Source organism: Nomascus leucogenys, chromosome 9 (genome assembly GCF_006542625.1).
Source record: "Nomascus leucogenys isolate Asia chromosome 9, Asia_NLE_v1, whole genome shotgun sequence".
Taxonomy (NCBI): domain Eukaryota; kingdom Metazoa; phylum Chordata; class Mammalia; order Primates; family Hylobatidae; genus Nomascus; species Nomascus leucogenys.
This window is the reverse complement of record NC_044389.1, coordinates 77,823,853-77,839,848: the sequence shown is the minus strand read 5'-3', so window position 1 is coordinate 77,839,848 and position 15,996 is coordinate 77,823,853. Positions and strand designations below refer to the sequence as shown.

The window sequence follows — 15,996 nt, the reverse complement described above, 5'->3', positions numbered from 1 at the left end:
TTTTTGTTTTTTTTTTTTTTTTTTTTTTTTTTTTTTTTGAGATTGGATTTCACTCTGTCACCTAAGCCAGAGTGCAGTGGTGCAATCATAGCTCACCATAAGGTCAGACTCCTAGGCTCAAGCAATACTCCTGCCTCAGCCTCCTGAGCAGCTAGTACTATAGGCATATACAACCATGCCTAGCTAATTTTCTGATTTTTATTTGTAGAGACAGGGTCTCTTTATGTTGCCCAGGCTTGTCTTGAAGTCTTGGCCTCAAGCAATCCTCTCGCCTAGGCCTCCCAAAGCTCTTGGAATTATAGGCATGAACCAGTGTGCCAAGGTGACATCTTCTTTCTTTAGCACTGTATCCCCAGCACATGGAAAAGAAAAGTTATTGTCACATAGTAAAGTCTCAAGAAATATCTATTGAATGAATGACTGGACAAGAGTAATAGTGAAGTCTATAATTCATAAGTGTACAGCTAACTGGATTTCCAAGAACATATTACTATGCCCCACTTTTATTAGCAGGCATCATTTTGTTAAATTTTATTAAAATTGTATTAAAACTACTCATGAATGCCTGAAACAAGGAAGCAAAGACATGCATGTAGTAAGATTTAGGTCATAATTAGGAATTATATTTTCCAATAAAAATGTTGGAATATACATTCAAATATGTATAATATGTTTGGTGTTTTAGGACAAATATTTAGAAGAATGTTGCATTTGCTAATTCAATGGAACATGCTTTGTGCCCTTCCAAATTAAACAAACTGCTGTCACGTATTCACAAAATTGTTTCTTTATATTCCAAAGAATATTGACACACAAGGCATGAGTTAATTACAGAAAGCATCTTAGCTGCCCTTTTAGTATCAGAAAGTCTTCTTTGCACACATTTGAAAGACTTTTTTTATCACCAAAGTTAAAAACAATTAAATGACAGCTAGTGCTTGTAAGGTTGATTTCTAGCAATTCGTTGCAACTTTAAATGTAAGACAGAAATATTTTGCACACCCACCATTCAAGTTATCCCTCAGATATGGACTCTAAGTTTGATGTTAGTTGGAAAGTCAAATCAAAAATAGAAGGCCTAGTTCTCCTGTAAAACTCAAAACCTGATGCTGGCACGAAGGAAAGAGGAAAGGAAAGAGGAAAACTGTGTTATTATTGCCAGAGTAAGTTTCATTTTTCATTCTATGTAACATTGTCTTATAATTAAAATTTCAAGTTTTAAGGCAGAAAACTATGTGTTGATCTATAGTTGTCATAGAGCTTTCTAGAAGCACTAGAACCCCCCCCCCAACCCAGATACACAATCCAGTGAATATTCTTCTCAGTTCTAGACAAAACAAAAATACAACAAAGCACAGATCCTCATTTGACACAGGCTGCCACACAGAGCCAAGTTACTAAAAACTATGACCATAAAAAGGAATCGAGCCAATGACCTAGAAATACTTCCAAGCAAATCCCTTGAACCACTCAGTTTCAGTCATATTAATTCTTTAACCTTTGAATAAATTTAGCCTTCTAAATTTATTAACACAATTGTATATATTTATGGTGAACAACGTGATGTTTTGAAATATATATATCACGGAATGGCTAAATCAAGCTAATTAATATATACATCACCTCATATATTTCTCATTTTTTTTGTAATGAGATCACTTAAAATCTACTGTCTTAGCAAATTTCAAATACATAACACATTACCATTAACTGTGGTCATCATGTTGCACGTCTCTTGAACTTACTCTCCCTATCTAACTGCAATTTAGTATCCTTTGGCCAACATTTTCCCAGTCACCCATCTTGGGACCCCCTACCCTCTGTGAACCACCATTTTTGCTCTGCTTCTATGGTTTTAACTTTTTTAGAATCCACATATAAGTGTGATCATGCAGTATTTGTCTTCCTGTGCCTGGCTCGTTTCATTTAACATAATGTTCTCCAGGCTCATCCAAGTTGTGGGACATCAAAATATTTCCTTTGTTTTTAAGGTTGAATCATTTGCCCTTGTGTATATGTACCACATTTTCTATCACCACTCATCTATTGATGGACACTTAGGTTAATCCCGTATCTTGGCTATTGTGAATAGCCAAGTGCTGCAGTGAATGTAGGGGAGCAGATATCCCTTTGAAATACTGATTCCTTTACTTTGGGTATATAACTATTAGTGGAACTGCTGGATCATATGGTAGTTTTATTTCTGTTTTGTTTTGTCTTAAGGAAACTTCATACAGTTTTTCCTAAGGCTGTATTAATTTACATTCCCACCAACAGAGTGCAAGGATTTCCTTTGCCCCATATCCTTTGTCAACACTTGTTGTCTTCTGTCTTTTTGATAGTAGCCATTCTGCCAGGTGTGAGGTGATATCTCATTGTTTTAATTTGTATTTCCATGAGGATTAGTGATGTTGAACATATTTTAATATATCCTTGGCCATTTGTATGTCTTCTTTTGAAACATGTCTTTTGGGATCCTCTGCCCAGTTTTTTAATTGGGTTATTTTTCTTGCTCTTGAGTTGACTGAGTTCCTTATACATTTTATCTATTAACCCTTTATCAGATGTATGGTTTACAAATGTTTTCTCTCATTCCGTAAGTTGTCTCTTCACTTTGTTGATTACTTCCTTGCTGTGCAGAAGCTTTTTAGTTTGATGTATTCCTATTTGTCTATTTTTGCTTTTGCTGCCCGTGTTTTTGGAGTCATATTAAAAAAATCATTGCCTAAACTAATGTCAAGGAGCTTTTCCTCTATGTTTTTTTCTAGTGATTTTACAGTTTCAGGGTTTACATTTAAATTTTCAATCTATTTTGAGTTGGTTTTTGTATATGGTATGAGTTAAGGGTCTAATTTCATTCTTCTGCATAGGGATATCCAGTTGTCCCAACATTATTTATTGAAGAGACTGTCCTTTCCCCATTGTGTATTCTTGGCGTCTCTGTCAAAAATCAATTGACCATAAACATATGGATTTATTTCTGGGCTAGCTATTTTGTTCCATTGGTCTATGTGTCTGTTTTCATGCTAGCATTATGCTATTTTGATACTGTAACTTTATAGTAGATATGGAAATCAAGTAACATGATGCCTCCAGCTTTGTTCTTTTTGCTTAAGATTGCATTAGCTATTCAGGGTCTTTTGTGATTCTATATGAATTTTAAGATTGTTTTTCTAATTCTGTGAAAATTGTCATTGGAGTTTTGATATGGATTGCATTAAATTTGCAGACCACTTTGGGTAATACGAACATTTTAACAATATTAGTTTTTCTAATCCATGAACATATCTTTCCATTAATGTTTTTCTTGTTCTTTTTTTCTTTTTTTTTCTTTTTTTTCTTTTTTTTTTTTTTTTTGAGACAGAGTCTTGCTTCGTCAGCCAGGCTGGAGTGCAGTGGTGCAATCTCGAATTGCTGAAACTTCTGTCTCTCAAGCAATTCTCTGCCTCAGCCTCCCAAGTAGCTGGGATTACAGGCGCCTGCCACCATGCTCAGCTTATTTTTGTATTTTTAGTAGAGACAGAGTTTCACCATCTTGGCCAGGCTGGTCTCAAACTCCTGACCTCACGTGATCCGCCCACCTCAGCCTCCCAAAGTGCTGGGATTACAGGCATGAGTCACTACACCTGGCCTTCCATTAATGTTTTTCTTCTTCAATTTATTTCATTAATGTTTTACTGTTTTCAGTGTACAGCTCTTTCATCTCTTTGGTTAAATTTATTTCTATGTATTTTATTATTTGTATAGCTATTATACATGGGATTATTTTCTTTGTTTCATTTTGGGAAAGTTTATTATTCATGTATAGAATCATTACTGATATTTATATGTTGATTTTGTGTCCTGCAACTATACTGAATTCATTTATTAATTTTAACAGTTTTGTTTAGTCTATAGGATTCTCCAAATGTAACAGCACATCATCTGCAAGCAGAGACAATTTCCTTCTTCCTTTGTGATTTAGAATTTTTTCCTCTTGCATAATTGATCCATCTAAGACTTACAGTGCTATGTTGAATAGAAATAGCAAGAGTGGGCATCCTTGTCTTGTTCCTGATCTTAGAGGAAAAACTTTCAACTTTTCACTGTTGAACATAATGCTAGGTCTGGGCTTGTCATATATAGCTTTATTGTGTTGAGATACATTCATTTTCTATCCAATTTGTTGAGAGTTTTTCTCATTAAGGGATGTTGAATTTTGTCAAATGTTCTTTCTACAACTATTAAGATGATCGTCTGATTTTTATCCTTCATTTTGTTGATGTGATGTGTTACATTGATTGATTTGTAAATGTTGAAACATCCTTGCATCCCAGGGATATATCCCACTTGATAAGGGTGCATGATCCTTTTAATGTGCTGTTGCATTTGGTTTGTTAGTATTTTGTTGATGATTTTTGCATCTTTGTTTATCAGGGTTATTGGCCTGTACTTTTCTTTTCCTGTAGTGTCCTCAGCAGGTTTTGGTAAGAGGATAATGCTGGCTTTGTAACATGAATTTGGAAGTAGTCTCTCTTCTTTAATTTTTTGGAAGAGTTTGAGAAAAGTTAAGGTTAGTTCTTCTTAAATAAAAGTGCAGGTCCTGGGCCTTTATTTGATGGGAGACTTTTTATTTCTGATTTAATCATCTTACTGATCAATGGTCTGTTCAGGTTTTCTATTCCTTCATGATTCAGTCTCTGTAAGTGTTGCATTTCTTACATTCATCTTAATCACAAAGATAGTAGCTGTAACTTTAACAAAATTATACTCATAATAAAGCTAATACACCAGTAAGTTGCAATTCCCACTTGCACAAAATAATTTTAGTTAAATTATATAGTTTGCTTATGTATTAAACGTTATATTAAAAATTTAATCAAAACATTTCAAAGAGTAGGTAAATTTTGTGTATACAATGTCTTCCTGCTATAGTAGTTAAAGATTGTTAAGTGACTTCATGTAACACAACATTGTATCTTGATTCTGAAATTCTGCCTTTTAAGTTATCACACTTTAATTACTTTAACGAGAGTTATGAGATGCTAAAACAATAATCAGTTTTTGTGGTATGACATCCTTCTAAATAATGACAGGGTGTTTTTGTGATTTAATTAATATTAAGACATCTAGAACTGATATGTTTCATATTTTAAATAATACTAGTAAAAGCTTATAATAGAATGAGGCACTGGAAGAAAGTATGAAAAGATCACACTAATTCAATAAAACTGTAATATATTCCAGAATATCCCAACCTGCAGCTTTGTATATTTCTTACCAACCTGTGTCCTAACTGTGAATGTACTATAATGAAATTTGGTGGAGCGAGCTCTGCAGTTCTTCTCCAGTTAGAGAGATTGCTGGAGAAAGTCAAATTGCCAGACCTGCACAACATGATATCTTAAAACTTCCTTTTGCCATAAGAAAGATAAAGTCATGGGGAGGAATCAACTCAGGCATACATAATACCTAAGTCTAAAGTTGCGTTAGGATACTTTTGAAAGAAACATACATGGAGTATCAGAAGGTGCAAATTCATGATCATGAAAATGTGTTTTAAGATGATGTGTGATTTTTTTCAGTATCACCTAATAAACAAGATATGTTTATAAAATATATGAAGAGGCGGGCATGGTGCCTCACGCCTGTAATCCCAGCACTTTGCCAGGCCGAGGGGGGTGGATCACAAGGTCAGGAGATCCAGACCATCCTGGCTAACATGGTGAAACCCCATCTCTACTAAAAATACGAAAAATTAGCCGGGCATGGTGGCGGGCACCTGTAGTCCCGGCTACTCGGCAGGCTGAGGCAGGAGAATAGCGTGAACCCAGGAGGCAGAGCTTGCAGTAAGCCGAGATCGCACCACTGCATTCCAGCCTGGGTGACATAGCAAGACTCTGTCTCAAAAAAATAAATAAATAAAAATAAAAATAAATAAAATATATGAAGAGCTTAAGGCTGAGTAATGTTTGATTCATCCTTACATTTCTGCAACTTAACATAATATGTTATTAATGGACTTTAATACTTAATTTGTTTGATAGCACTGTAGATTACATTTTGGGGAAATAAAGATATTATTTTAAGTAATCATTTAATTGGATTAAGCATGTATTTGTGCTCACTTTCTGGTAGTATCCTAGAAAAACAGTATTTGTGGCGCCTTACCACTATTATGAAATTAAATGTATGCTAAAAATAAAAATATCATGTCATTATCAGGTCTTATTGCCATATTCATGTATGACCTCACAAAGATCCAGTCAGAGGGTTGCACTGGAATCTGAATTTCTATGTTCATTTGAAATGTATTATTAACAAGTGCACACTCATACTCATCATAAGACTTCTTGGAATAACATGCTAATTACTTTCCTGCACTCTGGCTCCCAAACCACAACGAATCCTATTATAAAAGCAAATCACTGCAAACTTCAAACAGCATGAATCCTTGAGATGCCACTATTAAAGGAAGCACCACGATGGGAAATCTTTGATGTTATCAGATGTGATGGAAACTACACATTTGTATTTGAGTAAGTCCTGTAGACCAAAGCATTTCCCCCACCCTTAAATAACCTGAAACCAATTTCAAGTTCCCAAATGCTCTTCAAAGCAACCCACCTTAGAAGTAATGCTGATGGCATTTCAAATTCAAGGTAGTTTGCTTTTTCCATCTCCAGACTTCAAGCAGATTTGAAATTATAGGTTCAAAGAGAAAAAATATTATCTACTTTTACCCAAACCACTAGGCTGTAGTCTGATGAACGAACTATCACAGGTAATAAACTTACCTATGGTTATGAAAACATGGCATGTAACCAAGTATCTCAGAGTCTGAATAATGCAGTCAATTCTACGGAATTCTTCTGAGTCATAAGTATTTAGATACTTCATGCTTCAGTTCTTTCTTATTCTTGTGTTGTTGACCAAAAGTTGGAATGTGAACTTTGGGCTATGTAATAGGACAACTGTACACAACTCAGCTCCTCCTGAATGGGACATCTGTGAAGCTGAATACAAAAATCAGTGTGTGCTTGACTCCAGTGCCCACGGGGAGCCTGAGCCATACAATTCAGAGCATTCAGACTATGAATAACTCCTGTAGCAGGAGGGTTGGTCTGTGGCTTTTTAAAAGGCTTCAGATTTGTGGTCGGTAGAACCATCCATGAGCCTATTTGAGCTACAGGATACAGTGGACCTACTGAATTCCTCCAGCATTTAATTAGGCTTCCTGTAATTGCTTTAAGTAAAAGTGGGGGAGAATGAGACCTGAAGTTATCATCTTGGGACACCAAATATTTGGATGTGGTTTTAATATCCTGAGTGTATTTGTTGCTGCTCTGCATCGTATAAAGAGCCATTATAGTTCTAAGGAAACACATATTGCAAATTTATCAGCCCTTTGGTGACTGTAAGTTACTACAGTAATCTTAAAGGAAGAGGTTTGTTTCCAGTAACTGAATTTCCCCATGAAGAGGGAATGTATAAATAAGTAAAGCAGGAAAAAACCATCAAACATCAGAGAGTAGGGGGAAAAAAAAGAGAGAGAGAAAGATATGGGGACTGGGGAAAGAGGTTGTGATTCCATCTTCCCATGGATTTCCAGAATTGAAATAATGTGAAAAAAATACAATAAGATACAAAAATGAGAGGCCCGAGTAGGGACCAGGAAAGAGGAGGCAAAGTGGTGTTATTTGTTAATGGCCTGGGATTTTTGCTGAGAGGATTGTTACATTAGTTAGACATTGGCTAAAATAATATACCAATCTTCTTTCCACAGAAGGGTGATGGATTGGAATATGCCACTTACTTGGAAATTCTTTTCAAACTGGTTAATATATAAACATACAAGGATTACTAATTTTCAAAACATTGAAATAAATTTAAATGTACTTCATAAGCTTTTGACAATAGAGTTGCCCCTTAGGATCCTGTCATGCCTTGGGATTATAAAACCCACCTTCTTGGGCTTAATTCCCATTTAGCTAGTCATTAATGGGCCTATGAGCTTAGTAGTTTCTATGGCACAAGCCCCATCAGCTCTTGATAGGAAATATTGTTTGTTCCCCCAGTGGGACAGCTCCTACTCCCATTGGGTAGTTGTTAATTTCCCTGAGTGTGTTTAGTCATTTGAATATTTTCTAGGTGTTAAGGAAAGTTCTAAAATACAGTTTTTAAGGAGTTCCAGAAAATATACCCTCTCCTGTCCCCTATAATCAAACATTTTGAGAAATTATAACTTTTATGAACTTGTTAAACTATAAAGAATTGAATACACATACACATACACACAGATATATACATTCACACATACACATACACACATATCTATATCTCTTTTACATATCATATATATGTATATATTTAATTCTGATCTGATCATGTCATCTACTTGCTTAAAACACTTTAGTAATATCCATGGCTTTTAGGAAGAAACTGAAAATATTTGAGACAAAGTCTCGCTCATTGCCCAGGCTGGAGTGCAGTGGTGCGATCTCGGCTCACTGCAACCTCCATCTCCAAGGTTCAAGCGATTCTCCTGCCTCAGACTCCCGAGTAGCTGGGATTACAGGCGTGCGCCACCATGCCCAGCTAATTTTTGTATTTTTAGTAGAGACAGGGTTTCACCATGCTGGCAAGACTAGTCTCAAACTCCTGACCTCAAGTGATCCACCTGCCTTGGCTTCCCAAAGTGCTGGGAATACAGGCGTGAGCCACAGTGCCTGGGGGAAACTGCGAATTTTAAACATTGTAGATGCGAGTAGTTCTCAAACTCAGCATGCATTGGGATTACTTGGCAGGCTTGTCAAAACACAGATTGCTGGACCCCACCCCCAGAGATTCCTATTCAGTGAGTTTGGCATGGAGCCTGAGAATATGCATTTGCAGCAGCTTCCCAGGTGATACTGACGAAGCTGCTCTGGGGGCCACACTTTCAGAAACACTGGTCTGCACAACTATATAAACTAGCCCCTTTCTTGTCTCTAGCTTCATCTCATGGCACTATTCTCTGTGGGTGGTGCTCAGTTGTCTTCTCCTAAATTCTCAAACTCCTAATTCCCTTTCCTGCTCTTTCCTGTTCTTTCCCATATGTCCTGTCCCTCCTGCTCACCACATGATTGAGCCAAGCTAACTCATACTGGATCCTTCACGCTAGATTGGGTTCCCTGATTACTCACACTCATCCCTATGCCTCTCCTTTGCAGCATTGAATGCAATTGTACCTAAATAGTAAGTTGTATAATGCATTGTTAATATGATACCTCTTCACAATAACATAAGTTCATTGAGGGGAAGGACTATCTTACTGATTACTTTCACAAGTGCTGATACAGTATCTTTTACATAATTGATACTAAATATTTATTCAAAGAATAAATGAATAGATGGACATGTGAATAGTGCAAAACAATACATTTAGTCATTCTTACTATACCTATACTTGACCCAAAGCAAATTCTCCTCCTCCCTAGGGGTGTTCTGCTGGTTCCCTCAATGGACACTCTGTGCTGGAAGTGTGAGAGTTCAAGCTCTGGGAGAACTGGCAGTTGCCCACATGTGTTGTTCAGATAACCCCTCTTGCTCAGGGCAAAGAGGCGCATTGAAAAGTGAACGTCTGAAATAGCCTTGATAATTCAAGATAAATACCTCTAAAATGATAATCCCAGATGCTTAGTTCAACTTTTTTGTTGTTCAAGATTACATAATGCTGTGAAATAAATTCCAATTATTTGAGCATTTTAGCAGGAGGCTACTTTACCTTTAACAAGGTTTTGGTACATTACAATTACAGAGAAACATTTTGGGCTTTCAAAATATTATGCATGAAAAACTTAAACTTATATATTCTTTGGATACGGTACCAGAAGTTTGTTAACTAAGGCTAGTATCTCTTTCAAGAAAAACGATGTGCCATTTAATTGAAACACAACTGCTAAAGTAATTTAGTTATTAAATAATCACAATGACTGTTGGTTTAACTTTGTAAATCTGTGTACATATGGTTATTTTACCCACAACTATATAATTGAGGTAAAAACCCTAGAAGACGTGAAATTCAAGTTTATATTTCAATATAGAGAGGAAGGTTAAAAAATAGCAAGCTATATTGGGAAAGGAATTATTTTGTGGAGTGATAGAGCCATTCTACTTTCATCCTCAGAATAATCCAGAAGATTTGAACTAGCAAATAAGAGAATGAAAAGTTGTTGAGTAAAATAACTGGAATGAGAAGAAAATCAAAAGAGATGAGAGACAATATCTGGGTTGTTGATCTATGGCATCAAAAGGGATGACTGGGGGAAAAATATGATGTGATGGTTTATATTTGTTTAGTATGAATCTTGTCTTGACTTAAACCTTTCTTTTTCTCTTGTCAGGTCTCATTGTCCGGGAAGTGAGCATTGAGATTTCGCGCCAGCAAGTGGAAGAACTCTTTGGACCTGAAGATTACTGGTGCCAGTGTGTGGCCTGGAGCTCAGCGGGTACCACAAAGAGCCGGAAGGCATATGTGCGCATTGCATGTGAGTCATTGTACATAAGCACCTTGGGTCTCAGAAGCTGATGCACGTAAAGGAAAGTTTACACTGTGACTACTCCAGCACCAAAGAAAACTGGTCAAAAATCCTGGAAAGGCCAGGCGCAGTGACTCACGCCTGTAATCCCAGCACTTTGGGAGGCCGAGGTGGGCGGATCACGAGGTTAGGAGATCGAGACCATCCTGGTTAACGCGGTGAAACCCCGTTTCTACTAAAAATACAAAAAATTAGCCGGGCATGGTGGCAGGTGCCTGTAGTCCCAGCTACTCGGGAGGGAGGCTGAGGCAGGAGAATGGCCTGAACCCAGGAGGCGGAGCTGGCAGTGAGCCGAGATTACACCACTGCACTCCAGTCTGGGCTACGGAGCAAGACTATCTCAAATAAACAAACAAACAAACAAACAAAATCCTGGAAAAAAACTGCTCCCAGATTTCTGCATTTGAGCCACATATTCCTCTTAGGTCACCAGGATTTCATTTTATTTTTAATTTTCTTTTTTAGTTTTTAATTTTTGTGGGTACATAGTAGGTGTATATATTTACATGGTACATGAGATGTTTTGATACAGGCATGCAATGCCTAATAATCATATCATGCGGAATGAGGTATCCACCCCTCTGGCATTTATCCTTTTGTGTTACAAACAATTCAATTATACTCTTTTAGTTATTTTTAAATGAACAGTGAAGTTATTATTGACGATAGTCACCCTGTTGTGCTATCAAATAGTAGGTCTTATTCATTCCTTCTATTTTTTTGTACTCGTTAATCATCCCCACCTCCCCGCAAAACCCTACCACTACCCTTCTCAGCCTCTAGTAACTATCTTTTATTCTCTATGTCCATGAGTTCAATTTATTTTATTTTATTTTTTGTTTTAAGGCACTGAGTAATTTTTCTTTAGGGATGTGAAAGAACTGTGCTACTTTCCAAAGATTTTGATTTTTTTAAAAAATCTAGTAGGAATTAGACGATAGGAAAATCAATCCTTAGAATGGCATATATCATTCCTTGAATGAGTTCATTCTACCACTTTAAGACAAAGTTGAGTCATTTTCCTATTCAAAATAGAGATTACCAAGATAAAGCTTCTCTATTTATTTTGGAACCATTCTAGTACATTGGACCACACATAGCACTGTTTTCCAAATTATGTTAATTTCTAGAGCATACATGTTCAGGAAAAGGTTAAAAGGTACCTTGCAAAAAAGGCTTCCATAATCAAATAAATGTGAGAAATATATTTTTTGACAAAGTTATAGAAGCTTCTTCATTTCAAAACTTCTCAGATGATTTAATACACTAATATGCACGTTATCACCACTAAGGAGAAGGAGGCTGCAGCTTGCAGAGCCTTTTCCTCAGTAAATATTCTCTCTGTCTTAAGCAACACGGATGCCATATAACCTGTCTCAAGGTTTTATATTGAGAAATGTTCTCATACATGAGAAAGCACTGAAATCCGTGTGTTTTCTTTTCCGAACCCTTTACATCTTTACATTTTACTAATTCGATTTTGTGTCGGATGCCAATATCACTTAGTTCTAAGTCCCATCAATCCTGCTTCTAAAGCCTCCCCCAATTTATACTTGTCTCTGACTCCCTTGCTTCTTCATTTAGATGTGGACCATTGCAGACCTTCCAGTTAGTCTCCATGGCTCAAGTCTTTTCTCTATTCCAGCCCTTCCTCCCTGTTACCACAAACACAGTCTTTCTAAAACTTAGGTCTCCTCTTGATAAGGTTTGGTTCTGTGTCCCACCCAAATCTCACCTCGAATTGTAATCATCCCCATGTGTCGTGGGAGTGAACTGGTGGGAGTGAACTGAATAATGGGGGTGGGTTTTCCCCGTGCTGTTCTATGATAGTGAATAAGTCTCAGGAGATCTGATGCTTTTATAAAGGGGAGTTCCCTTGTACATGCCCTCTTGCCTGCCACCATGTAAGATGTTCCTTGCTCTTCCTTCATCTTCCACCATGATTATGAGACCTCCCCAGCCCTGTGGAACTGTGAGTCCATTAAGACTCTTTCCTTTATAAATTACCCAGTCTGGGGTATGTCTTTATTAGCAGCGTGAGAACAGATAAATACACCTCTCATCTTGCCTCCATTCCTGCTTCAAATTTTATAGTGACATGTGAGATAGGCAAAATTCCTTATAATGGCATATATCATTGAATTAGTTTTCTAGGGCTCACATAACAAAACACCACGGACTGGATGGCTTAAACAATAGAAATTTATGTTCTCACAGTTCTGAAGACTGGAAGTGCGATCTCAAGGTGTCAGCAGGTTTGGTTTCTCCTGAGGCCCCTCTTCTTGGCTTGCCGGTGGCTTCTTTCTCAACTGTGTCTTCACATAGTCTTTCCTCTGTGTGTGCGCACATCCCTGGTGTCTCTTTGTGTGTCCAAATTTCTTCTTCTTATAAAGACGCCAGTCAAATTGGATTGGGGCCCACCGTAACAGCTTCATTTTAACTTGATCACCTCTTTAAAAGGCTTGTATGCCAATATAGTCACATCCTGAGATACTGAGGGTTAGGGCTTCCCCATCAGAATTTGGGGGAGTGGGATGTAGTTCAGCAAATAACAACCACATTTTGTGGTTTACATATCCAACCTATGTTTCTAGCTCAGAAGGGTAAGAATTTCTACATTTAATCTAGTAGTCACACTAGATTAAAACTACTTTGATTTCCATGCCTTTCAGCTATTCTTCATGCTGAAGCATTGCACCCTTATCTTACTACCTTTCACAACATATGTGTATATGTTTGTATGTATTTGTTCACTTAGTGATTGTTCACTTAGACAAATACTAAGTGAAGATTCACTCTGTTCTTGGGACAATTGTGGGTATTGGGGTTGGTACTAGAAACAAAACATGCAACCATCCTTGCCCTCATGGAGCTCATGTAGTGGTGAGGAAAGGCAAACTCTAAATAAAATGAATGATCATCCGGTCTAGAGCAGATGGTAAGTGCCACGAAGAAAAAATACAGCAGGAATAGGGAATTTGTAGGGCTGGGAGGGAGTGGTCAGGAAGCTTTGCTGAGGAAGTTGACAGTTGCAAAGACCTGAAGGAGGGGTAAGAGGGAATCAGGCAGAGGGGACAGCGGCTGGCACAAAAACCCTGAGGCAGGAGTGTGCTGGTGGGTCCCAAAGACAGCAGTGAGGCCAGAGTGGCTAGAAGAATGAGTGAGAGGACATCCACAGATGCAGCGAGAAAGGTAAGGCCTGGGCTGAAGATGGAAGGGGTGTGTGTGGATGGCATAGGGTTCTGTAGGTGTTGAAATTATCTTTGGTTTTGTTTGTTTGTTTGTTTGATTTTTGAGATGGGGGTCTCATTCTGTCACCAGGCTGGAGTGCAGTGGTGTGATCACAGCTCATTGCAGCCTCAATCTCCCAGGCTCAGGTGATTCTCCCACCCCAGCATCCCAGATAGCTGGGACTACAGGCATGTGCCACCATGCCCAGCTACTTTTTTGCACTTTTTTGTAGGGATGTAATTTCACCATGTCACCAAAGCTGGTTTCAAACTCCTGGGCACAAGCGATTTTGCCCACTTCAGCCTCCCAAAATACTGGGATTACAGGAGTGAGCCACCACACCCGGCCTATATTTGGTTTTGAGGATAAGTTGGGAACACTTTGGAATCTTTTCAGCAGAGGAACTCATGACCTGACATCCATTAGCAGAGTCATCTGGCTGCTGTGTTGAGAATGGACCATACTGGGCAAGGGGAGAAGCAGGAAGACCAGTGATGAGACTGCAGCTATGAGAGATGTTAAGCTACCGTAGAATGGAAGCAGTGGAGGTGGTGAGGCCAGGATTTCAGATATATTTAAAAGTAGAGATAACAGCTTTTGTTGAGACCTTGGATGTGTGATGTGAGAGAAAGAAGAGAAAGGATGATTTGAAAGAGCTAAGCCTTTTCAAGTATTTCTTTCAAATGTCTTTAGTGAAGCCATTCCTGCCTCACAGAGGAAGGAGGCTAGGCATTCCTTTCTCAATACTTTCAGAGCAGTTTGTCCGTACTCCTAATATAGGGCTTGTCTCATTTCAATTATATTCACTTGTAAAATTTGTGTTTCATGCCAGTGAGTTCCATGAGATCAAGAATTCTATTGTACTTAACTTTATATCTCTCCTGCTTAGTACAATGCCTAGAATATCACAGATGTTTAACTATTTTTTTGAACTAAAACTGTTATAAAGAATTCCCAGTGAAGTTTCTTAAAATGCTCGACACTAATCTTTCCTCTCTGAGAATGTCTAAATAGATTTGCTCTTTATCTTACGTGGAATCTCCATGAAATACTGTGAAATGGTGTCATACGTGCAGCCAGTGTATTGAGGGGTGCCCTTAGGAACAATATGCTAAGGGTACTAGGATATCAGGTGGAGGAATAAAGGCAATGGTTGGGCAGAGGGAGAAATTGACCTGCAAAGCAAACACAACACATGAGGACTCCGTAGGAATCTGAAGCTCACGTGGCCCTTCAGAGTTATAGCACCCTGAGGCTGAAGGGGTGAGCAGACCTGTATTCCCCTACATAGACTAGTCAGTGGATGAAGACCCTCCTTTACTCCCTATCCCACCAGCATGTGTAACCAGGGCCAAGTCAGCTCTGCACCACTGAGGGTGATTCCAGGAGAGAGAAGCTGAGACTTTCACCGTCAACACTTCCAACAGGTGGGACCAGGCCTGAAAGGGGATCCTGGTAGCATACCACAACATCCACTGCCACACATTCTGAAGAATTGATTTTATTAATTATAAAGAAAAATACTTTTAATCATGTTTAAAAGGAAACAAAAAGCAAATGTTTCAGTCAAATATTTAATTGAATTCAAAATCAGTTTCAAACTGTAATCAAAGGAGGCACCAGGATAGAAAGCTATTCTTTTGTCTTTCATTTCTATGTATTCATTAATAACAAGCACAATATATACTTAAAATTGCCAGTCTACATTCCACACTACACTGACTTGCTAGAGCTGAACTTTAAGAGCTGCATAGTTTCAAATAATGAATTTTTAGTTAATAAGCCTTCAATTTTCAGTAATTTGCAGAGAACATTGTTGTGCCAATTTCATATATATACAATTATATGTGTTTGAGTAGATATATTCTTTTTCAGCACACAAACATTAAATACATATAGGTGTAAGACCCCTTTCTTTGCAGTATGTTCTATAAACTTTGCTATTTACTTCATGGCTTTTTTTTTTTTTTTTTTGAGACGGAGTCCTCGCTCTGTCGCCCAGGCTGGAGTGCAGTGGCGCAATCTCGGCTCACTGCAAGCTATTTTCAAATAAAAAAACAAACTCTTGGCCGGGCACGGTGGCTCACGCTTGTAATCCCAGCACTTTGGGAGGCCGAGGCGGGCGGATCACGAGGTCAGGAGATCGAGACCACGGTGAAACCCCGTCTCTACTAAAAAATACAAAAATTAGCCGGGCGTGGTGGCG

General features: G+C 38.0%; 1 protein-coding gene across 1 annotated transcript in view; it reads left to right on the top strand.

The window, feature by feature from the left end:
- The window catches only part of UNC5C (unc-5 netrin receptor C), a 400,199-nt gene that overhangs the window by 242,002 nt on the left and 142,201 nt on the right, over window positions 1–15,996 (top strand). The window contains exon 3 of the mRNA XM_030819147.1: window positions 10,365–10,508. Coding sequence (XP_030675007.1) covers window positions 10,365–10,508 — 144 coding nt within the window. The remainder of the gene's footprint in view (window positions 1–10,364; window positions 10,509–15,996) is intronic.